The 23,672-nt window shown below is 37.1% G+C and overlaps 1 protein-coding gene across 3 annotated transcripts in view; it reads left to right on the top strand.

The window, feature by feature from the left end:
• Positions 1 to 22,956, top strand: part of STX7 (syntaxin 7) — a 40,973-nt gene extending 18,017 nt beyond the window's left edge. Inside the window, exons 3-10 of one of the 3 annotated variants that reach the window (XM_054569978.1) lie at positions 9,091 to 9,160; positions 11,103 to 11,196; positions 11,898 to 12,035; positions 12,838 to 12,890; positions 13,435 to 13,531; positions 14,742 to 14,814; positions 17,277 to 17,359; positions 20,063 to 22,956. In XM_054569978.1, the coding sequence (XP_054425953.1) occupies positions 9,091 to 9,160; positions 11,103 to 11,196; positions 11,898 to 12,035; positions 12,838 to 12,890; positions 13,435 to 13,531; positions 14,742 to 14,814; positions 17,277 to 17,359; positions 20,063 to 20,152 (698 nt within the window). In that variant the 3' untranslated portion in view covers positions 20,153 to 22,956. Of the gene's footprint in view, positions 1 to 9,090; positions 9,161 to 11,102; positions 11,197 to 11,897; positions 12,036 to 12,837; positions 12,891 to 13,434; positions 13,532 to 14,741; positions 14,815 to 17,276; positions 17,360 to 19,162; positions 19,458 to 20,062 lie in introns of those variants that run through there. The other 2 variants (XM_054569980.1, XM_054569979.1) reach the window with 2 other exon arrangements.
• Positions 22,957 to 23,672: the final 716 nt, after the last annotated feature.

Here is a 23,672-nt window from a genome sequence, read left to right as displayed (position 1 = left end):
GGCCTGGCTCCCGGTCCCGCTCCGGGCACGCCCATCATCTTCGGGAAGTGGATACTTGGTGACATTTTGGAGCGCTGCCTCCACTATTCTGCTCTGCAGACTCCCTTTATTCCCTACCCCATGCATATGCGTCCTACTCAGGACCTGCTGTTTTCTATTATTTTTGGCCACATGTACGTATTTTTGAGAATTTTTTTGTTGTCTTAATGTCTCTGAAAATGGAACTTTGGTGGGTTTTCTCTTTTTCCTCCTGCTTTGTTCTGTGTGGCTTGAGGAGGGAAGAAGAGGGGAGATTCAAAACAAGCTTCGACCATGGTCCTATAAGAAGCAGAAATCCATTTTCAGTGTTTCAGCAACATCTGAGCAGTCACATCTTGGCAGATGGAACTGGATCAGAGTTAGGACTGAGGTGACGGTTTGGGAATCACTGCATTGCAAACTGGAGAGGAACTTCGTGGTGTGCCAGCACTCGGCTGCCTTGGGAGCTGAAGGAAGGTAACCTGGCCATCCGCCCGCTGGTCAACAGGAAAACCGCCCAGCCGAGAGGTGGGCCGGGGGGCGGGGGGCGGGGGGCGGGTGCTGGAGAACCGGAGGAGTGAGGCTTCCTTCACCCTGCCCCCACTCCCTTTCTGAAATCCTTTTGTTTTTTTTTAAACATCGTTTTCAATTTTAAAACTAGAAAACAGATTTACTACATTCTGCTGTAAATAAAAATAAACAAGGCAGGACTCAACATAAGCAAACCGAGAACTGTTTGCAGAAAACATGATAAAATAAATGCTTTACCATCCGAAGCCGTCCAGCTTTTAAAACAAAACTATTGAAAACTCACACATCTTCAAGCGGCTCATACGAGACAACCTTAGAGAGGGGACAAAATGCAGTTCTGCCATTTCATACTATTCTCACAGTTGTGAAAACCTAATTTTGTTTAGAGCAAAGGTCTGTTCTATAACTCCGAAATTCACACAGATTTTTTTTTTTCCTTGAAGAACCATAGAATAGAGACACCAATGACAATACAACTTTGTTTCCGAGAACCTTGTAACAAAGCATTGTCTTTTTTAAACGTATGACTTAAGAGGCAGCAAGAGAATCCTGGAGAAGAGTTGCCTTTCAGAGGCAGGCTTGGCGCCGGCTTCACCAAGTCCGCGCCCCTTTCGCAGCCAACACAAGTCTCCCTCTCGGGGGGCCACAGCCTCCCCTGGGCCTCTGTTATGCTGACTGGACTCTCAGAGCAGGTGAACTGAGCAGGTCCATGTAACGAAATGTCAGGACGGAATATCTTTGCTAAGAGAGGGCTTGCCGTTTTCTTCTGACCTTCTTAGAAATCTGACGTATTGTTTACCTGTAGTTGTCAAAAGACTTGTTTTTGGACTTTGTTTTTAATAACCGTGCCTTCAGGTTTAACTCCTTATTAACCTGCAAAAAGTTTAAAATGCCCTAAATTTCCACTTTGTTAACCTCTATTCCTTGCTACCTGTGAAGTATCTGGGAAGAAAAAAATCAATGAGCACTTTAAAATGAAATGTTTCAAAGCTAGAGATCGCCTCCTGGGAGCAGGCGACGCCTCCAGGTGCTTGGGGCAGCCGGCCCCTGCAGGCGCCTGTCCACTCAGGACTGAGCCTTCGGAAGCTCCTTCGTCCTTCTCGCCACCCCTTCTTCTCTCCACAATGTGTCAGTTCTTTCACCCGCAAAGAAGATCAGCTCCCTGTTCAGGTCATGAGACAGAGCATGAGATAGCCTGTTGGAAAGAAGCCCGTAATTATTTTAGTAGCTTTTGTTCAGATCCTCCAGGGAGTTTCTCCACTTATGATGTGCTTTTTAGAATTATAATACACTTTTCTTGGCTTTTCTTGACATATGAAATAGACCAAGTTTACTTGATTTTTTTCTTAGAACCTTTTTCTGTTTATACTTATTTCCGACAAGCCGATACAGCATTTTCTTGTGATACATTATCCCATGTACCTTATGCCTTTTAAGGAACCCAACCTCTTGATTTTCTAATTGTGGTCAATTTACCTGCGTTCATATAGCTCTCTCCTGCAGTACTCCAAACCACTGTTTAGATGGGTAGACAGTTTGATAGGTGAGAAAAGAGTTAAGTCTAAAACAGAGTTTGTTTATTTTAATATTTACTTGTTTTTCCCTAGTTTAGTTTCAGTCATATCACTTGTATATAACTGCTAGATACTTGTCAGGTAGCTTGACTCTTCCCTCCTAAATATGGGATAAAACTGTCTTGTGTCAATTGCTATTTATTATTATCTCTAAAATTCTTACAGCAGAAATTAAGTTTTACTTCTCCCCTAAAACATGGCTCACATTAGTTAGAATATTCTTGTGGTTCATTTCTGACATTAGGAGACTAACATAAACCAGTATATACTGTTAGCTCTCATTTATTGAGTTCCTTCTATATCGAGTACAAGGGGCTTACGTACATTGTTTTCACTTGAAGTTCATGATATCTGAGAAGGAAGTGATTTTTTCTCCTTTTGACTCCTGCGGCAATTACAGCTTGGAGAGATTAGGTAAATTGGCCAAGGTTAGCAGCCAGGAAGAGAGGTCAGGTTTCCAAATCAGGCTGCTTCCTGGTTGGCATTAAGCTTCTTCGTCCTCAAGTGATGTGGGTGAGACTGAGTCAGACTCTTAAAGTCACTTGTCCAAGGATTTTACCAGTCATTGTGTTTTGTTTGTTTGTTTTTTTTTTGATTGCTTCTTACATCTCTTGAGTTACTTTGAGTTGAGCCACAGTGATGTTTTGTGCTAAAAGAAGATAGCTGGATTCTATTCTCAGTCCTTTGGAGACGGTTCTTTGAAGGCGTGCTGTGTGCCCCGACAGCCTGCCACTCTCACTGGTCAGTGTCCTCCCGCTCCCTGGTGGTGAACTCTGACAGACTGTCACATTGCACAGCCTTTGATACCAACTGCTGCCTGCTGTTTTATGACAAAATATATATATTTTTATATAATACAAAATATATTTACTATGAAGCACTTTTAAAGTCACCCACTAGATGGCGTCAGACCCCTGTGGAACAAAATGGGTCCTCAGTGGTGAAGCTATGAAGATTCAGAAAGGGGACTCTTGGTTTTGAGGAAATAGCAATGCACCATTTTTTGGATGTATAGGAAAGAGTGTTCTTGATTTTATGAAAAAAAAATTAACATGTTCTCTGAAGTCACCTCTCTAGAAGTAATGGTGTGAATAGTTCCAAATTGTGAATAATATAAAAAAAACCAATTTGTTCATTGTGATCTTGCAGGTGTGCATTTTGATTTAATCATACCTCCATGTATCAGCTAATTTTTTCTTCAAGAAACTGTTGATGGTTATGTAAAGAATCTGTTCCTTAATTTTCATGTTTCAAGAGTTTTCTTTAAAGTTGGACATGCGCCACTTAAAATTGAATATGACTGCCCCATAAATTCACAGTATCCCAGGCTAGATAATGAAATGAAACCTGATAGATTTGATGTGCGAGAAACTGGGAATGGTTGTCACTTTTTCCTTATCACTGTCCTATTTGTTATCTATCTGGACATCTCTTTCTCTTTTTTGTCTTTAATTGCTGCTCTACAGCTGGAAACAAGGGTACAGTTTGTATTAGTACTTTTCTCCTTGAGTATTTATTCCATATTCCTTGTGTTTTCATCCAGCACCTAGGCTGTTTGGAGTAACCCAGATTTTCAAACCAGGATCCACGTTGCTCCTGCTCATATGCTGTATGAAACTAACTTTCATGATTAAAGATGCCACTATTAGCTAGTTCTCTCCAGCTACTCTCCTAGTTTTACTTAGTTCTTCCTTTCATGCTGATATGAGTTGGCATAGCCTTAGGTCCCATTAGTAATCCCCTCAGTTGATGACATTATACTCTCCTGACACCAAATGGGCAGATGCAATCTCAGCCTCAACTCAGGTGAAGACATGGTTACGTTTCTTACTTGAATATTGTCTCTAAGTCACTACCAGAGATGGAAGATTTGCCAATGGGTAATTTGGTATAAATGTGAAACATTTCTCTTCAATTTCACTCCTTAGTTCCCAAATCTAAATTTTCCTTCTGGCTGTGGGTGAAAGAACACCCTGGAGTGGTTGTCCTTTGAGAGCATACAGGTCCTGCAGGACAGCTTTCCAAGATGCTTTCTCCCAGGCGACACCATCACTGAGTCTTCAACAGACCATTAAACATTCAGGAAGCGCAGCAGGTTCTAGATAACGGAGTACAGCAGGTTAATGGATCCCATTGTCCTTGAAGATCTGTTAATTTTTTTTCTCTGTAAAATGAGTCACTTGCTCAAAAGCACGGGTGTGTGGAATACCATGATTGTGATTATATATGGACTGGGAAGCGGGTAGAATCTGGGGGTGGTCTGTGGTGCTAACCATTTCAGTGAATATAAAATTCTGCCTCCATCAAGGTGGAAGGAGTATAATCATCTTGCCATTGGGTGGCTGGCTGATATTGCCAGGAATGGCGCCGTAGCACATATTTACTTTTGGCTGCTGTTGCTGCAAAGTGGTATATGGCTCTGCTAGGAAGCATGTGAGTCTGAGAAGGGAAGTCCGTGTTGGTGAGCCTATCTATGCCTTTTATTCCTCCGTTGCTAGTTTATTATCCCATTGAACAAGTGCTATAGGAATTGGGATTAGGGACAGGTCGACTTATATAGAACGAATACAGTAAGAGATATACCAACGAGGTTACATCACACCTAAGGGATAGTGGGCAGGGCAGGTCACTTGGTTACCTAGTATACCATTGTTGACTTTTAATCCAGGGCTCAGTAGCAAGATCAGAACTGTTCCTCAGAAGGACAGCACGGGTTTGCCAAACACAGCATGATTTTGCCTCGAAATTCTAAGGGACTCCTATGGGCTTTTTTTTTCTGTTGGGACTTGGGACTGGTTTTATCCATCATCCTGAAAATACATGGGCACTTGAGTTACCATTGGATCGACTGGGCCATTAAAGCCATGTTGCAGAGCTGCTTGTGCCACCGCTTGAACGAGCGTAGCCTCTCCTTTGGTGGAGTTGAAGCCAGAGCTGGCAGCCTCTCGCGGCATTCGGTAAAATGGGTTAGAGCAGTGTAATTCTCACCAAGCACTCTTCTCTCTTAGTAGTGAGACTCAAAAAAAGAAAAGCAGTTTGTCATTTATTTTGCAGAAGTACATCGACAATCTCAACCGATTAAAGGACCAAGATTTTTTACTGAGGGCCCCATATTTTCATGGAATTTATCTTCTACCTGCTGGCATAGCAACATCCTTCCAAGGCCCCTAAGTACGTGTTGCTTCTTGCTTTTCAGATTCTAAAAGCAGATACCAGCAATGCGTTGATTTAATGTAGTGTCCTGCAGGAGATGATCAACATCCTTGAAAACCGACTTGTACTACAGAGATAGGAGCATATATAAACCAAGATAAAACTATTAAGGCTCACGCCTCTTCTGTCCAGTTGAAAACAGACTCCTTCTCATGTTTTTTGTTTTTTTTAGGATAGAGCAAAGTGTGCTAATCGTAGCAGCAGGTTTATACAAGGTGCCAGAGATTGTGATGATCTGCTTTAGTAAATACCACATTTTGAAGAGCATTTCAGTTGGAGTCACTAGCTGTGCAGGCTCTGCTGGCTTGCACCCTGACTGTTTATCTTCTGCATCCTCCAGACAGGCCAGTTAAGTGGGAATAGAAACAGCCTCCCCACTCTCAGCTTGTCAGGCTTTTGGTGGCATTTCTGAGCATTGTGACAAGAATAGGAGTTGCTCTTGGCTTACCGCTCTGTTGGAGTGCAGAGCCCCCAGTGGCTTCTGGGTATCCCTTCCTTTCCCTAAAACCCTAAGGCCAGAGGGGTGAAGCCCGGGCTACTGCAGTATCTGTTTAAAACAAACAAACAAAACTAGGGGACTAACCAGTTGCTGGGTTTAGGTTCCCGCTGGGCCTATCAGGAGCAGAAGCAGTTCAGCCTAATATTCTGTCTCTCTCTCTCTCTCTCTCTCTCTCTCTCTCTCTCTCTGGTGGGTAACAGGTTTTTTGGGGTTTGTTTTTTTTTAATTACAGTTTACATTCAGTATTATTCCGTATTAGTTTCATACAGCATTCTGGTAAGAGAATCATATACTTTGAACTTAATTGTTTATAATGGTTAAATAATTTTACATAGCATTCATACATTAAAATTATTTATCCTTCCCAGGATTGGTATACTTTTCATTTTTTTTAAATTCATTTTTTCAGTGACTATTATTAAAATTCCTGTTCTTGTCCCATGTTTGTATTGGCTTCTCTGGCCTTTTCTCAGTTATTTCTGGTTCCTTATACAATATGGCTATTGTTTCTTCTTATATATTACCTTTTGTTTTTAAGGCTTTTGATTATAATTATATTCTTACCTGCCTATTTTTCTTAATTTTTACCAATCTGATAAGTGAGAAGTTGATTATCAATGAAGTTGAATTTCTTACATGTTTATTTGCTTGTTGTAAATTTCAAGATAATATCTTTTGTCCATTTTTTCCTTGGGCTATTTTTTATTACTAAGTTTTAAGTGTTTTTTTAATATTGGGATATTAACATCTTTGCCCATCATAGTCTACAGATATTTTCTGCCATGTATACACACAATCATGTTATTTATATATATTTTAACATGTATATATTTTTAATGTAACATTTAAAAGTTTTTGTGTGTTTTGTCAATTTGTTATATTTTCCTTCATGGTTTGTAGTTTTGTGTCATACTTAGATAATATTTTATACCTCACTCAAGATCATAAATAAGATTATAAATAAAATGCCAATGTCACAGAAGGAAAAAAAAATTGAAAGCAGGGGAGCTTTCTAAATTAAAACGAAAAGCCTCAAATAATAAAACATACAAAAGGTAATATGAGTTTTGACTGTAATGTTGTCATTTTTATAATATAATGTTGCGGTTTAATGGTTTCAATTTTTAATGTTTAAATTAATAGTTTATTGCATATTTATTTTGTTATATGAGGTAAGACAGGGTTCTGTAACCCCAAAATGGTTAGTGAGTTTTCCTGATATCCTTTAATTGAACAATTTATTTTTTCTCACTTAATATGACCTTTTTAAAAAGACAGGCACCCTCTAGAGAGGAGGTAAATGCCTACTTTTATCCTATAGAAGTCTACACTTCAGTTAATCAGTCAACTTTTTTTTTAAAAAAAAGGTTTTAAACCTTTTTGTGATAGTCCAAGAAAATCTGTTGAGATCAGAAAGAAAATATATAACTAATTGCAAGCAGCCATAAGTTAAAAACACCAAAGAAGAATTCTCTACCCTACAAGAGAAAAATCTGCCAAAATAAAGGCAAGAATAGATTCCTTTGAAACTAGCTAAATGGTTAACAATTGCTATATACTGTATGATTCCTCTTCAGTATTTATATTTTTCAGCTTTGACTTGAAAGCAATGTTCATTATGTCATCCTCAGTGAACAAAAGTTGTCCTGTGTTTCGGGATGCATTCATTCCCTTGACCCCATAAATAAATAATGACTATTTAAAAGCATTTAAGCTGTATAAGTAAGCCACTTATTTTTAATGAAAAGAACAGGTGGATTGAGTTCGTTTTCTCTAGTTCTTGAAAATGTGAAAGTCCCTTACCTTGTGTTGGATTTTCAACTTATTTATTCTTGACGTTTTGTTTGTTTGAACCCTCCCCTATTGTAGGGAGCCTTTTTTAAAAAATTTTAATTGCAGTGGTCCTAGACTTCTGGTGTATAAGCCCAGCATGAATTTTAAACTCTTTATTTTTAATTTTAAATATTTTAAACCTTCAGAAAAGTAAGAGTATAGTACAGTGGATTTTTTATATACCTTCAGCTGTGTTCACCAATTGCTGACTTTTTAAAAAAATATTTTATGTATTATTTATTTTAGAGATGGGGAAGAGAGAGGAAAGGAGAGGGGAAGATAAATAGATGTGAGAGAGAAACATCAATCAGTTGCCTCTTGCACACACCCCGGCTGGGGACTAAACCCATAACCCAGATGTGTGCCCTGACCAGGAATCGAACTGGTGAACTTTTGCTTTGCGGGCCAACACCCAGCCAGCTGAGCCACACTGGCAGGGCCAGTTATTAACATTTTTTAATGTTTATTTAATATCTCTCACTCCAAATTCAAATTTTAAGTTCAAATTCTTCAACTGTCCCCACAATTTTTATAGCATTTTTTTCCTAATTTAGAAACCAGTCAAAACTCATATTACCTTTTGTATGTTTTATTATTTGAGGCTTTTCGTTTTAATTTAGAAAGCTCCCCTGCTTTCAATTTTTTTTTTCCTTCTGTGACATTGGCATTTTAAGTTCAGGCCAGTTCTTTTGTAGATTATCTCACAATCTACATTATCCCATAAGAAAGAAGTCTGGTCTGACTTCTTTGTTATGATTAGTTGAGGGTTAAATATTTTGGCAAGGAAAATACATAGGTCATGTTTTGACTTTATTATTGCATTGTCAGGATGCTCATAGTGCTAGTTTGTACCATTGATGGTGCTAAATTTGATTATTTGTATTAAGATACAAATTTTTGATGAAGTTAGCTCTTTTGTAATTAATGTCATATATGTGGTGATAATTTGAGGTCCTGTGAATATCTTGTGGATTTAGCATCCTTTGATGATCCTTGCTTGAATCACTTATTACAGAGATAATTGAAAAATGATTTTTTCTGATTCTGTTATTCCTTCCTTGCCTATTAACTACAATTCATTTACTGTATATTTCAGTGAATCACACAATTGTTACAATTATTTTTCTCACAGTTTTTAAGTGAAAGTCTTTGTGCTAAATATCCTGATTGAAGATGGAAGAATATAATACTTTCAGATCATAAGTGCAATTTCATATGTTAATACTCCCACAGAACTTCTTGAAAATTAATGCATTATCTCTTAATTAGATTCAAATAAGCAATTTATTTCTTTTTAACTATTTACTATATTTATCTTTATTTTTCTTTTTCTAACTGCCAAATTGCTTACATTAATTTCTAACTTATTTTCTGTTGCCTTAACATCTGTAACAATTACACACTTATTTTCTACCATAATAGCTGTGGAAATACAGAGGACTCTGAATCAACTTGGAACACCTCAAGATTCACCTGAATTGAGGCAGCAGCTGTAAGTATTTAATTAAACAAAAAAAAATGAGAAAAGTAACTTGTTATTTTTTTGATAGAGTATATAGTGTTGTGTTTACTGGAGAAAACAATGGAAAATTAATAAGGCATTTCTGCTCCCTTGTTTGTACCAAGCTTTTGTGTAAGTTTTTCCCTGTTCAAAGTAGGCAGATGTTTTTCTTTTAAAGATCTGGCTTACTCTCTCAAAGCAGGAGTTCTTATTTTTGTTATACATTTTAAATAGGTTGTTTCTGATGGTTTTTGAAAAATGGCACTCTAAGCTTCTCTGTGTGTATGATTTACTCTCCACAGCTAGAGTGCTACGGTGACCAGATTTTTATTTGGTTTAGATATAATATGTATCCAATATGAACTAGTACCCAAAAGCTTATACTACATACTTGAATTTCATAAAGTATTAATGTGTTTTTTTAAAAAATGTTTTAATAAAGTTATATAGTACATGTTTAAATTAATATGCTGTTAGATGAGCAGCAAGAATACTTTGTGGCGTTTAAGATTTTAAAAAGTGTTTTTATACATTTTCTCATCTGAACCATATAAAGTCAGAGTGAGGTAAATCAAAAAGACAATTTACATTTTGCTTATAAGGAAAACCTGTCTAGTGGGGGTTTGATGATTTGCCCAACATCACTCTGAACCTGAGTTTTAAATCTTAGTCCAGTGCAGTTACAGCTACAAAGTTCAAGTAACATATACATAGTAAGTGATACGCCAAACAACGTTAGATCTGGAAGGAGGAAATGAAGAAATTAAAAGATAATTAATAATCATTCTTTTTTTTATGAAGCACAATTTAAAGAGTTTATAGTTATCTGTAATTTGTATTGTACTTTTCTGTTATGTATAGATGTCAAGATGGTAAAAATGCTCAAATCTAAATAATAAGCCATCATTTATTAAAATAAGGTAAAATAAAATAGAAACACATAATTCTTAATAGTTACAATATTTTGCTAGGGTTAATAGTGGAGATTCTGAATATGTAGACATCATTAAAGTGTTCTTTATAGAATTCTAGTTGTATTACTTTTTCTAAAGATTTAAAAAGACATTAAAAATAAGGTACTCAGGAAGTAGATATAAATGTTATAATTCTTCCTTATCAATCAAATGTAGATACCTGTATTTAAATATACTCTTATAGTATCTCATTATTTTAAAGGTTCCTAAGTGTGACTAATATGTGTTTAAAATGAGAGATAATATATATGAGGGGTACCGATGTTGCAGTTTCTAAAGCACCACATGAATACAAGCTTTTAGTGTCACGTTCTTGTTAGAAATCTTACTTTTTGCTTTATAAGCTAGCGGGCAAGATAGACATACATACTGATATAATTTACTTCTTTTAATGTATCCTGTTCACTCTACAGAAAAAAATGCTATTTTTTTCTTGCAATGAACTTAAGTAATAATAGATTTGTACTATTACTTACTACCTCTTCCCCGTTTTTTTCATTTTAAGGGTCTTTATGATATCGATGCCCAGGTAGAAAAGCATGAAAGGGCAGATTTACCCTTAGACCTGAGAACGGAGCAAAGTCCAAGGCGACAAATCCTCTTTACTTATTAATGACCTCCCAACTGTGGGATGCAGATAAAAGGCTCCCACACCCCCAGTAGCTCAAACATCAGACATCTCACAGTCCTTGAATTATCTTCCTTTCTAAATGGCTACTGACATTTATTTCTCAAGATTTGGTTACCTGCACTGTAACGTTACCTTTCCATGTAATATTTGCTCAATACTTATCAAAGAACAGAACCTGAAATATTTATTTTCAGAGACAAATTTGGAGCCAGTCTGTAAAAAAAGTGATTTTTATGAAACCAATCATCAGGGTCGATTCAAGTGGCAGAGTTGTAGCTTAGGAAAATATATTAGTTCTTTGTCTATACTGTGTGTTTTTTCACTTTAGGCAACAGAAGCAGCAGTATACTAACCAACTCGCCAAAGAAACAGATAAGTACATTAAAGAGTTTGGATCTCTGCCCACCACCCCCAGTGAACAGGTATCAAGCTTTAAAACACATTGTTGATATATTGAATGTAAATGGAACCAGAAGTATTATGAGATCTTTAAACTGTTATGCTAGAAAGGAAATTGTAGGGTGGGGGTGGGGAATTCTATGTGAATTCACAGAACACAAAACTGTATTTAATTGCCCAGGTAATATCCTGTGGTTCAATAAAGCAAAAATTATTCCCATACATTTGCCCTGACCCATAATTAAGTAAGTACTCAGAAAATGCCTCCTGTGTAATTGTTTCCTGGCCTTCCAGAACTGACTTCATATGACATGCACACTCACTCAAGATGTGAGGTTTCCTAGGGCATATATTTATTTCCTCGCTTACTTAGTGGACATTATTACGTAGGTAAGAATATAAGGTTTTATTTCCCTAAAAAAAAAAAAAGAAGAAGATGATGACGAAGAAGAACTACTTTAAAATAAAGTAGCCCAGATTTTAGAATGAAAATTGGAAGTGAGAAATTTAGCACTATGGACTTACTGCTTCAAGGTCAATTTATACAATATTGGAACATAATGTCAAAATGTTACTGAGAGTCTATCAATAAGGCCCTGTAATTGGAGAGTGAGTAAGTATTGCAGAATTAAATAAAGAACCAGCTGATGGTCAAACAACTTTTGCAAATTTTGTAGAACTTCACAGCTTGATTCTAGTAGGTTTTTATCCCCTTTTGCTCTAGCGTCAAAGAAAAATCCAGAAGGATCGCTTAGTGGCTGAGTTCACAACATCACTGACAAACTTTCAAAAGGTCCAGAGGCAAGCTGCTGAGAAAGAGAAAGAGTTTGTTGCTCGAGTGAGAGCCAGTTCCCGAGTATCTGTAAGTATGTAAAAAGGCATTGTGGAAATGAACATACTATTCTGTCAGGATCCCATGAAAGATGACATTGGCATGTTTTTCAGTCATAAAGATCTGTGAATATCTTGGAAATACAGTTATTTGAGTAATTTTCAAGTGTTTCTGGCCAGTTTTTAAGAATGATGATAGTTATGTAGTTCTATATTACTGTAGTTATTTTGTCCATGTCACGGAATAAAAGATTGTAGATTATATTAAAAATATAGAAATATTTTGTCAGAAAAAATGAAGGGTCAAATCCTAAGTAATAGTTCCACATTTACTTGAACTTGAAGCTCTTAGTGTTTGTGCTAGTGTAGAGAGCACTTTACTCCTGGGTTACATGAAGGTAGAAATGAACAGACTGAATATATCATACAAATATTGAAGAATATTCACATGGAGAAATAGAACCTGGAGAAAATAAGTGATAGGATAATTTAGAGTGGAATTATGACTTAGTCTAATTTAAAAATCCCTTAGAAACTATCACAATTTGTTTTGTTGTTCCTTAATGTGGAGTTTCCAAGACTGTGTTACGTTTTAATTAATTTATTATATGGTTCTTGGGAGTATTTAATGAATGCCATCCTTGTCATCTTAGGATATAATTTCATTATTACTTGAAGTATTTGACCTAAGATATTAGAACAATAAATTTTTTCTCTACACATATATTCACATGCATATGTAAATTGGTCTAGATTATTATAACGAGAAATGTGATTATTGTGTGTTTTCTTCTTTGTCCCTTCTCAATTTACTCTATTACTAAATTATACAGGGTAGTTTTCCTGAGGAGAGCTCAAAAGAAAGGAACCTTGTATCATGGGAAAGGTAAGAAGTATAAAACATTTTACAGATGAAAAGATAGTTATTTAAATACAGTTTATACATTATGGTCCCTAGAAAAGAATTAAAGCTTTCAGTATATTACATCATAACTGTCCTAAGTTACTTATAAATAGAAAACAAATAATAAATTGAAAAAAAGTTTAAGCCAGTATTTATTATAAAAATACATAAATATATTATAATATTCCAATATAGGAATAATACTTTATGATTACTTGTCCAAATAAATATTGTTGCCTTATTATTATTTGATATAGAGTATTCCTTTGTGTGGGGTTTAAGTCAGCCAACAAGAAATACCCAGCTGCCAAATACAGCTTCCAATAATTAAATCATAACTAAAAATTAGTATCAGTGAAGTGAAATATGAGTAAGATTTTATTAATATTTTTGATATATTCTTATATAAGAACAGAGAACTTGAGCAGTTCTCTGACTTTGAAAGAAATACTCCATTTAAAAAGGAAGGAAGTCCTAATGTTTTAATATAGTCCTTCTTTTTTCCATATTCTTTTCTTCTTATTAGCCAAACTCAACCTCAAATGCAAGTGCAAGATGACGAAATTACAGAGGATGACCTCCGCCTTATTCATGAGAGAGAGTCTTCTATTAGGCAACTTGAAGTAAGGTTGACAGTGTAGAGTTGGACTGCTGCTCTGTTCTTAGGGGTTTTGTCCTCAAGACACTTCGCTAGTGCTGGGAGAGGGGTCCAGAAAGGAAACTGTAAATATATCAATTTGGTGGCATTTCTCATAGAAATTAGAATGATTCCTTTTTAAAAAATAAATAATCTCTTTAGAATTTGTGCTGGGATGAGAGAAGGTACTTTCTTGCATGCCTTTTCCCCCCCTGTTAAGTCACCGCAGGTCCCCATAGCATTGAGAAAAAGAGCAGTCTAGAGATGTCTGCCTGTCCAGGGAGTCTGGATGGCTTCTGTGGCACATGATACACATTTCACCTGCATGAATAATAACTTTCACAAGGGCTTTGAAAGTATTTTATTTCTGTTTAGTATGTCTGTGACACCAAAGAAATCTAAAGCCTTAGTTCTTAGGGTACCTACCAGTTCCCTAGAAGGCAGGCTACGAATAGCTAACAATAGCTACAGTTTATTGAGGGCGTCCATGTGGCCAAGTACTATGTGATAAGTTTTGCACGTTCTTTGTCTCGTTTAGTTCTCATAAAATCTCTGTGAAATGGTTAACTGTGACATTATCATCACCAGATTACAGATGTGGAAACTAAGATACAGGATGACTATGTAAACGGCCCCACCCCTCCTGAATAAAGTATTTAAACTTTACTCTTTAATCAGGCAAATAATAGTTATTATATATTGGAGAAAAGTAATTTTATAATGTTTTTATCCATCACCATTCCACTGCATATTTAAATTTATTAATGTGAGACTCTAAATTTATATCTCATGTTTTATTTTTTTAAGTTGTCAAGTTGATATATGTATATATTTTTACAAGGAAAACGTCATAACAGTATTTTATACTGTTGTGAGGAAGTAGCAAACTAATGTTTATGATAACAGAACAAATCAGGTTATATAACATAAACTTAGTAACCACGGCCGTTTCCTAATAGAGATCCTTCATTTCCATCCTGCCTTGCTTCATATTTTTAATGTCAAACTTATTTTAGAGAACTGGTTACTGTTAGTCAAACGACTTACTTGGGATTGCTTATAGTTAAATACTTCTCTGATATTTCTAAAATGTATCTATTAAGTCTCTATGTATGGTGGTTTGGGGTAGTTTTATTTTCCCCTTCTGTGGATTGGGGACTGAATTTCTGGTTATAATATGTGCCTTTTTCTCTTAGGCTGATATTATGGATATTAATGAAATATTTAAAGATTTGGGAATGATGATTCATGAGCAAGGAGATGTGATAGGTAAGCTCTGCTGATTAGATTCCATGAGGTGTGAGCAAGCTACGTGCACTTTACCTGTGGTTACTTCTCAGACAGGAGTAACTGCTCCCTCCCTGTTTCTTGGTTACTCCGGAATCAAAAACATAGTCTACAGCAGACAAAACATCACCTTGGCATTATCTAAAACAGATCTCATTTTTGGCTCCTAGAGGTTGAAATGACCAGCCTCATTTATTTCAGAATACTCAGATTTAATCAGGGCCTCCTGCTGAGATCGTGGAAGGCACCATCTAACACCATTTGAGCTTATTTCCAGGATCTCTGGTTTTAGTCTTATCCCAATTTAATTCTTATCACAATAAAGACTTTGGGGGAAATTTGTGCTATTTATAACTGTGTATTATCTTGCCTTTTAGATTAAAGGGAATAGGTAGCTATTTGATATAGATTAATTTAGAAGTATTAGATACTCAGAATTCTTTTTTAAAAATTCTTAAAATAAATCAGTGACTAAGACTCCCTTTAAGTTTTAAGTATAATAGTGATTCATTTAAGGTGTAATTGTCAGCACTGATCAGGATCCTAATTATTTTTATCATTTTGAAATATGAAAAAATATATATCTCTAAACATATGTTTAATATGTTTTCTGAATATGGTTCAGTTGAAATACTTGAACCTGTAGTTTAATATAACTATTATTTGTCCATTCTTAGCCTCTTCTTTCACCTGAGTAGATCACAGGATAAAATTTTGTAAACCATTTATGCATCCAACAAATATTTATTGAGTGCCTACTGTATCCAGGCACAAATCCAGGCATTGGGGATTCAGCCGAAGTTAAACAACAGATAAAACACCCTGACTTTATAGATATTCTAATCTAATTGAGGAAGAGAGACAATTAAAAAAATTAAAAAAAGAAAAGTAAATAAATCGTGATAAGCGCTATGGGGGCAGAGAAGGCCACAGTAAGGGGTTGGGACTGCTGATGGTGGGGAATGCTGCTGCTTTGCATAGTCAGGTAAGGCCTTACTGAGAGGTGACATTTTGGTGAAGACATCATGGAGGTAAGAGAGCAAGTAAGAGAAGGTATTCCAGGCAGAAGGAGCAGCAAGGGCGAAGGCCTTTTAGGCAGAAGTGCGCCAGCATCTTTAGTGAGTACTGTGAGCAAGAGGAAGATGGAGATGATGTCAGAAGTCACAGGGGCTGAGGTGTTCAGAGTCAGGTGACAAGGAATAGGCTGAAGTGCACAGATGGAAGCAATGACAGTGTCTCCTCTGCTGTGCACAGGAGAGACATCAGGCATGGGTGTATTGTCACCTATAATTATGAGTAGGGCAAAAGGAGGGTGTGGAACTGTCTTCTAATTGTTCCTGTTACCTCCGTGATCTAGAATGAAGGTCCCTGGCTGAAAGTGACGGTACATGAGGCATGGAGAGTTCAGGAGAAAGGAGGAAGTGTGCCACAGTCTTCCGGGAGTCGGGGACATGAGGCGGGCTTGCTGGGCAGTCACAAATTCAAAGCGAAATAAGTCAGCAGTAGGTTTTTCTTTTTTGCACCCATGTTCAACTTCATGGGACAGGTCGGGGTTATGTCATGTAACTGTGACTACAGGGATGAGAGGATGAATGCAAGAAGGCAATGGTAAATGATGGCCGCGGGCTCCCAAGCTAGGTAAGCAGGGGGTGTGAAAGTGCTAGGGCCTGTGAGGTCGAGGGCTTAGTGAGCGGCAAAGAGCAGGTGCTCATCACAGACTGAGACTTGAAGCTGAGATTAGGGAGAAGCTGCAGTTACTTGTAATGACCAGGTTTATGATAGGATCATGGAAGGGAGTGGCTGAGAAAAGGGGAACAGGCAAAGTCTTTGAAAAATGTGTCTTCAAGGAACCAGGGGGTCAGGCTGTCAGAAGGTCATCAAATTGGAAATCATAATGGCCAATGAGGATAACAGGAAAAGGACTGAAAAAAGCATCGTGAGTCAGAAGTTAAGATATATCCAAGGCACGAGAGGAAACGACTATGAGACGTACTAGATGTCTGCAACAGGGGGCGGATGAGTTTGATAGTGTGAGCTTTAAAACTGAGAGTTGAGACTGTGCGAATGGTTCCAAGTGAGACTCTTAAAACTGAGAGTTCAGGCTCTATCTCAGTACTGAGACAGTGGTCTCCTGCCGCAGCGCTGCGCCGCGCCTGCTCCAGGCCTCGGGACGAGAGGGGGAACTGTCACAGCTTGAGAGGCCTCCGTGGGCCCTCGGGGAGGGTGGGGTGTCTGCACGGAAGTACGTTGGCGACGGCCACAGAACCAGTGACCGCCTTTAGTTCCCTATATTTACCCTAAATAAAAGTTCACATGGTGACATTAACCTTTGAATAATGAACATGTTTAATCTTACCGTGAATGAAATTCAGTGATGCGTACAGCGCTACCGCTGTCGCATCAGCACGTGTCTAACAGCTGTGTGTGTCGGTTTTATTTCCCAGATAGTATAGAGGCAAACGTTGAGAATGCAGAGGTGCACGTTCAACAAGCAAACCAGCAACTCTCAAGGGCATCAGACTATCAGGTAATATTAACTGTAATAAATTGTCTTGTAACCCGAACTTGAGAGAGAGAGCGAGAGAGAGAGAGAGAGAGAGAATGTAATCAGGATTAAAGTGGCTGGAGATGTTGAATTTAAAACCCTGTGGAAGACAGGCCGGAAATACACCATTTGGTGTGACATTGGATTTAGCTTGATCGTTTTCAGGGTTGAAGCAGAGCTGTGGCCACGGGGCTAGGAACTGCAGTGTTTAGAGTTCTGCGGGCCGCGGTGGCGAGCCCCAGGCCTTCCTGACAACCTCCGGTGTCACTGTGACCTTCCTGCCCGGGATCCTCTTTGATAGCCTCTGTGTCTCACTGTCCCTTGTACCTTTTCTTCCCTTTTTTGTCAATGACACCATGGACTAAAGAGGCAAGGGTTTTTGTCCCAGAGCCATCTCGTCAGATCCTGGGGAAATTGTTTTACTTGGAGTGTCCTTGACTGTCCCGTATTCTGTCAGCATTCGGCAAACCCTTCTCTAGGAATAAATTGATTTCTTAAGTAAATGAGGTTAATATAAGGAGCGTGTATGTATGTGTCAAATATAAGGAGTCTGTATGTATGTGTTAAATATAAAGTATGTGCACAGTACTATGTGAATATTAGGACCATGAACTATTCATCTGCCGTCTACTACGTAGACCTTTGATGTTCAACAAGGATAAGGCCCAGCTCTTTGGAAACCACTAAATTCCACCTTAGGATTTGACTTCCCTTTCAAAACTCCATTTTTTTTGTTGTTGCTCACAATTATTTTCTTAGACCTTGCTACTTTCTTATAAAATATCTAAGGTTTGTACCATCTTAGATACTTTCAGTTGCTTTTTACTCACCATAAAAGTTCCCTTTGATTTCCAGGCCGTTTTTCAGTGGACAGATCCTGCATATTCAGTGATACGCACTGAACAGTGAGGCTATGTAGAAAATGCTGGGTTGCAGCCAGATGTAGTCACTGATGGAGTAACTGTTATTTACTGTCTTTGTGCATGTGACTCAGATGTGGACCTTTGTGGAATTAATGTCATTATGTCATAGACTGTATTATTCATAAACAGTAGAGTGCACACACACACATATGGGTAAATGCCAACAGATATAACTGCTCAGACTAGGTGTTCAGCACGATTTGTCATGACTGGGCTTACGTATTATTTCATTTTGTTTCTGGATTTCGGGGAATGTAGATATATAAATGTTTTGCTTTTCCTCTTCCTCGTGGAAGGGAAAGCCTGCAGCCACCCTGGGGAGAAGAAACACATCTTCCCAAGCTGCACCTCTGAAACTGGAGCTGGCCTTGTACAAAGTCCAGAGGCCTTGCAGTGAGGAGAAAAGAGTCGCTTTTGGAAGCCTTGATAATAACCTCATGCTTTTGCAAAGTATGATGCTTCTGACTAGGATGGGTGGACCGTGAGCAAAAGGGAAGGTGATCAATGCTCTTATCACTGCAGCAACCTAAGGACCTCACTACCCCACCTTACAGAGGTTTCCCCAGGTAGCAGCTATACTGCAGTGGAATACCAACAACTACCTTAATTAAGGTGCAGTACCCATGTGTCTGTGGTAACCAGGCGGGGTCTGGGCCAAATGTAAACATGGTATTGAAACTTTAGAGGAATTGTGTTTTCTGTATAAGGAGTACTCAGTGGAACAATTAGATGAACCTGTGGAGTACTAAAAGTATTCATGGTTTCTAGAGTAACTTCAGAGTCAGAAACATATCTTTTTGTAAATTAAATGGTACATCTGGTTGACAGAAAGTAAATTTAACAAATTTTTTTTCTCTGTAAGAAAAAGGATTCCTGCATGTTGCTGTGAGATGCACAAGCCATTAAAGAAATACAGAAATCTACAACTGGGCTAGGAATGAAGAATGGAATGGAACAAATTCTTAACCTTCATATTTTAAATGAATATGTCTTAATTTTTTTTGCCTTTTTGTTTTTATTAGTATGTTGAGATATTGAAAGCAGTTTTCATTAACATTAAAGAATGAGAATGATGTTTTTCAAAACTAATAAATTAACCTTGGGAAAAATTGCCAAACATTTACACTTGCTGATATTTTCAGAGAAACCATTTTGAAGAACAGTTTTTTAAAACAATTATTTTTCAGTTACAGTTGACATACAATATTAGTTTCAGGTGTACAGCTTAGTGATTAAATATTTATATACCTTACAAAGCAATTACCCCAATAAGTCTAGTACCCATCTGACACCAGACATATTTATTACAGTATTATTGATTATATTTCCTATGCTGTGCTTTAAACAGCCATGACTATTTTTTATAACTGGCAATTTGAAGAACAACTTACTGATGAAAGTTTTAAAATGTATAAGCTTTTAAGCTGTTCTTTGTTTTCATACATAGGTGACCTCAGTCTGTTGCTTGAATCAGTAACTTTCATTTTTCTGTGTCTTCTACCTCAGAAAAATTACCAACAAAAGTTTGAATAATTACTCCTTGAATTGTACCATTAACTGAAGATGAATATTTTTGAAAAAATAGCCCCATGTGTATTGAAGAGATTTTTAAGGACAAAAACAACAACAAAAAAATACAACTAAAAACTTGAGGGCAATAAGTTACTGTTGATTTTCCTCTAAAAACGAGCCAAATGATTTTCAGTTTCTGTGAAGATGCTTCACTTCATTTGTAAACATGTTTTTGTTTTTGCATCTGCAGCGCAAATCCAGAAAAACCCTGTGCATCATCATTTCTCTCCTCGTCATCGGAGTTGCAATTATTGGTATCATATTGGGAGTGAAAGGCTAAAATTACAAAGGAGCACACTGTTGCACTACGTTAATCTAAATTATGCAGGAAGGTTCCTGTAATCATGGTTTTTTTTAATTATTATTTTAAAGCTATTGCATAAAAGGTGGTTCCCATACTTTTATTTTTATTGCGGGGAGGTTTCCTTTGGATTAAATCTGATGTTTTCTAATACTGAACGTTTTTCTAAATATCACTGCTGGCATAGTGTCACACTTTTTGGTCTAATAACTTAGTTTTTTGCCCACTTTGTATATGTCTTTCATTTATAATTTATTTATCCTGTTGACTTAGGTTTTGGAATTAATGAATGTAAAGGTGTGTGTGTTTTATGTGTACAGCTGTAACATGCCCCCAGATTTGTGTTGCTTCATTAAAAATTTCATTTTGATTAGGGCCAGCAGAGGAAATATTGTCAATAACTTGAAAAAATGATGTGTTTATGTTGGCTCTTTTTTCTGGTTCATACCAGCACACATTATCTTCTTTTAAGACTCCTGATTATTCTGAATGAAATCAGTGAACAGTTTCCTACTATATTTCATATACCTGATATGCATATAATAAGCATCTGCTGTAGATTGCCTAGTATAAAACTAAGGATAGATTGTTCTTACATAGGCTCTGTTTAAATCTGACGTTGACTGAGGAATGTGTAACCACTATAAATGTTTAACGTGATTTGGATGGAGAGGATGACAAATCAATACTTACTGTGTTAGAATTTTAAAGATCCCAACCTGTTACTCTGCTGTGTATTTCCACAGCTATTATAATGGAAATTAATTTCCTTATATCCTATAGAATAAAGGTTACCTTTGTATCCTTAGGTCAAAATTATTGGGGAGGTAACTGTGCCACAATTACTGTTTTTAATCACCCAGCACTTAAAATTTCGTGTTTCCCTTGAGCACCATTTTGTACCTTCATTCCTTAGGAAAGGAATTGTATGTTTGCCAATTAACTCACTTGCCTTTTTAAGTCAATGTTGTTTTACTGTACTAATCTGATACTGTAAAGAGGATTATCTTAGTTTATAGTTTGCATTTTATAATGTTCTTATATAGCAGTTTGATAGTGGAGACAGTGTTTTACATGGCAAGCTATGAATTTCAGATGGAACAAATAAAATATTAACTAACTAAATTGTACATTTGCAATCAAAATAAAGATGATTTTAAAAGTGTCTGGAGAGTTCTGTTTCATGAGGACTCTGCTTCCATGGGACCAACACTTGCCGCTTACCTCACGCTTTTGCCTCCGTGCGCCCGAAATCCCAGCAGAAGGGCGCAGCCCGAGGCAGCGGCTCCCCATCTTTCGGGAGGTCTGGGTCACTCAGTTTTTAGTTTGGCAGTCTTAAAGGTTTTGCCACTAACAGGTAGAAGCTGCTTTGCATGACAGTAAAACTTTTTTTTTTTTCTACAAAAGAGACTGTAGAAAACTTTTTTGTAAGTGATTAGAAACTTTGAGACTGTTTACCAGAATCGGCGTGCTTTAGCGAACAGGATGAGTGACGAGGAGGGAGAGTCCATGCAATGCCTGCCTGTTCTGAAGTCAGCATGAGCCTGTCAGGCTTTCTCCCTCATGTTTTTTCTCTGTAAGTGCAGGGAAGTGTGCTGTTTAATGTCATGTACCAGTATCTTATGGCCAGAAAAGTCCCAATGGCTCTCACAAATGACTTGCATTTTTGTGCCACAGTTGTACTTGATAAATAAATGTTCTTATCATAAAGGCAAATACATTTACTTCTGTTTATTTTGTGGTAAGCAAAAGCACTTAATTTTTTTGTCATGATTTTAGCGCTCTTATTTAAAGTGTAATAATTTATACATGATTTTAAATACGACAGATCAGTGACTAAAAACAGGAACTTTAGTGGGTTGTGTTCTTTTAAGAATCATTAACCTTGAAGGAGAAATTTGCACACACTATTTGGAACACAAAGAATAGTCTTGATTAGAAAAAATGAAAAAATTACAGTAGCCAATTTTTTAAATTTTTGAACTTTAGGTTAGTTTTAGAATCACTTTGAAAGGTGTCAAAGCTTACCTTATAGGAAATAAAATTAGTTGTTTTAATGATCATCAGCATATCTGAATCTGTTTGAGGCAAACTGAATCTCAAACTGAAGAAGTTTCCTTATCAAATGACGCATATTGTTCATTTTAGTGTGCTCCAAAGACCTGCTCACATGACTCCAACTGAACTTAACCAGTTTCTTTACTTAAATGGAATGACAGTGTGGCATGACATATTTGGCCGTTATATTGGTCATTAAATATGAAAATGTTTTGGTTTTGCACAGTGATGATAAAAGAGTAACTGGTTTCATTTCAACATAATGCAGCTTGTTTTTTTATGAGGATGGGATCAACTCCAAAAAACACATAGATACGGGCCAGATGGAACTCATTCCAGGACAGCGAACCATGGGCATGGCATCGGGGTCTGGGCCGCTGAGCGCACCTGCTTCCCAGGGGCGGCATCTGCACCACTGACAGAACTGCTCCTCGGACAGGTGGCCGCTGGGTCCTGTGCGGTCCTCACTGCTTTTGTTAAAAATGGTCAACTTTTCTACACAAAGTGTTTGGAATACCAATCTTTTTAGACAAATTTATAATGAGAAAAGAAATGACTTTTGAAGACTTCTTGTTCCAAAAAATTAGTCTGTAGTTTAAAAAGGAAGGTACAGAAGAGTTTTTCTAGTTGGTGTAATTCTTGTTTATGTAGGAAAAAAAGAATGTTGTAATAAGAGATAACCTGTATAATGCCATTGTCCATCATTTAATAATAAAGAACAGTTCACAAGGGTAACGTGTTCAGTTTTTATTTTTTTTGAAAAGCAAAATTGACTGGTTTTTACATGTGACTGGGTTGCTGCAATAAAAATTTCAGAATGGGATAAAGAGAGTTCTTAGGGTAAACTATGAGTCAAGTGACATTTTTAGTTCATTTAAATGTGATGGAATTCCTCAGTGGGAAATAACGTCATCAAGCATCTTTCCTTAAAAAACAAAGTTGTATATTTTCATGATTGAGTTAATAAAAACAAAATCTGGCCTGTGCATCCCAGACCTCTTTAGAGGTCTTACCATAAGATTTGAGCAGCTTAACCTCTGAGCAAGGAAATACACTTAGTAAAATCTACACCAATAGGAGCCGAAACATGCGTGGTACGAGTTTCTTTACAAAGTGTATGACAGCTCTATTTAACCACTGTCCAGTCATAATTCATAAATCAATGAAGAGGAAGCCATTTTCCCCTCATATTTAGGACTGTTACACAGGAAGTCATAAAGAAATTGCTTGAATGTAAACACGCAGGGTCATCTTTATTTCCGCTGGGTTTTCCGAAGTCATTAGGGAAGCAATATCTCATTCACTAAGTTAACAAGACACCAAGAAAACTTGTTTTCCCTTATGGTAATTTAAACTCTTAACATTTCTGTCGGGATTCAGTTAGGAAAACAGCCACTTGATGTCAGCGAAAAGGGTTCAATAGGCAGACTTAGAAGCTTCC

The sequence above is a fragment of the Pteronotus mesoamericanus genome, unplaced genomic scaffold (assembly GCF_021234165.1).
Source record: "Pteronotus mesoamericanus isolate MK-2021 breed Mesoamerican mustached bat unplaced genomic scaffold, CSHL_Meso_final contig_20, whole genome shotgun sequence".
Lineage (NCBI taxonomy): Eukaryota > Metazoa > Chordata > Mammalia > Chiroptera > Mormoopidae > Pteronotus > Pteronotus mesoamericanus.
Note: the sequence above shows the minus strand (reverse complement) of the source record. Positions and strands in the feature narration are given on the sequence as shown.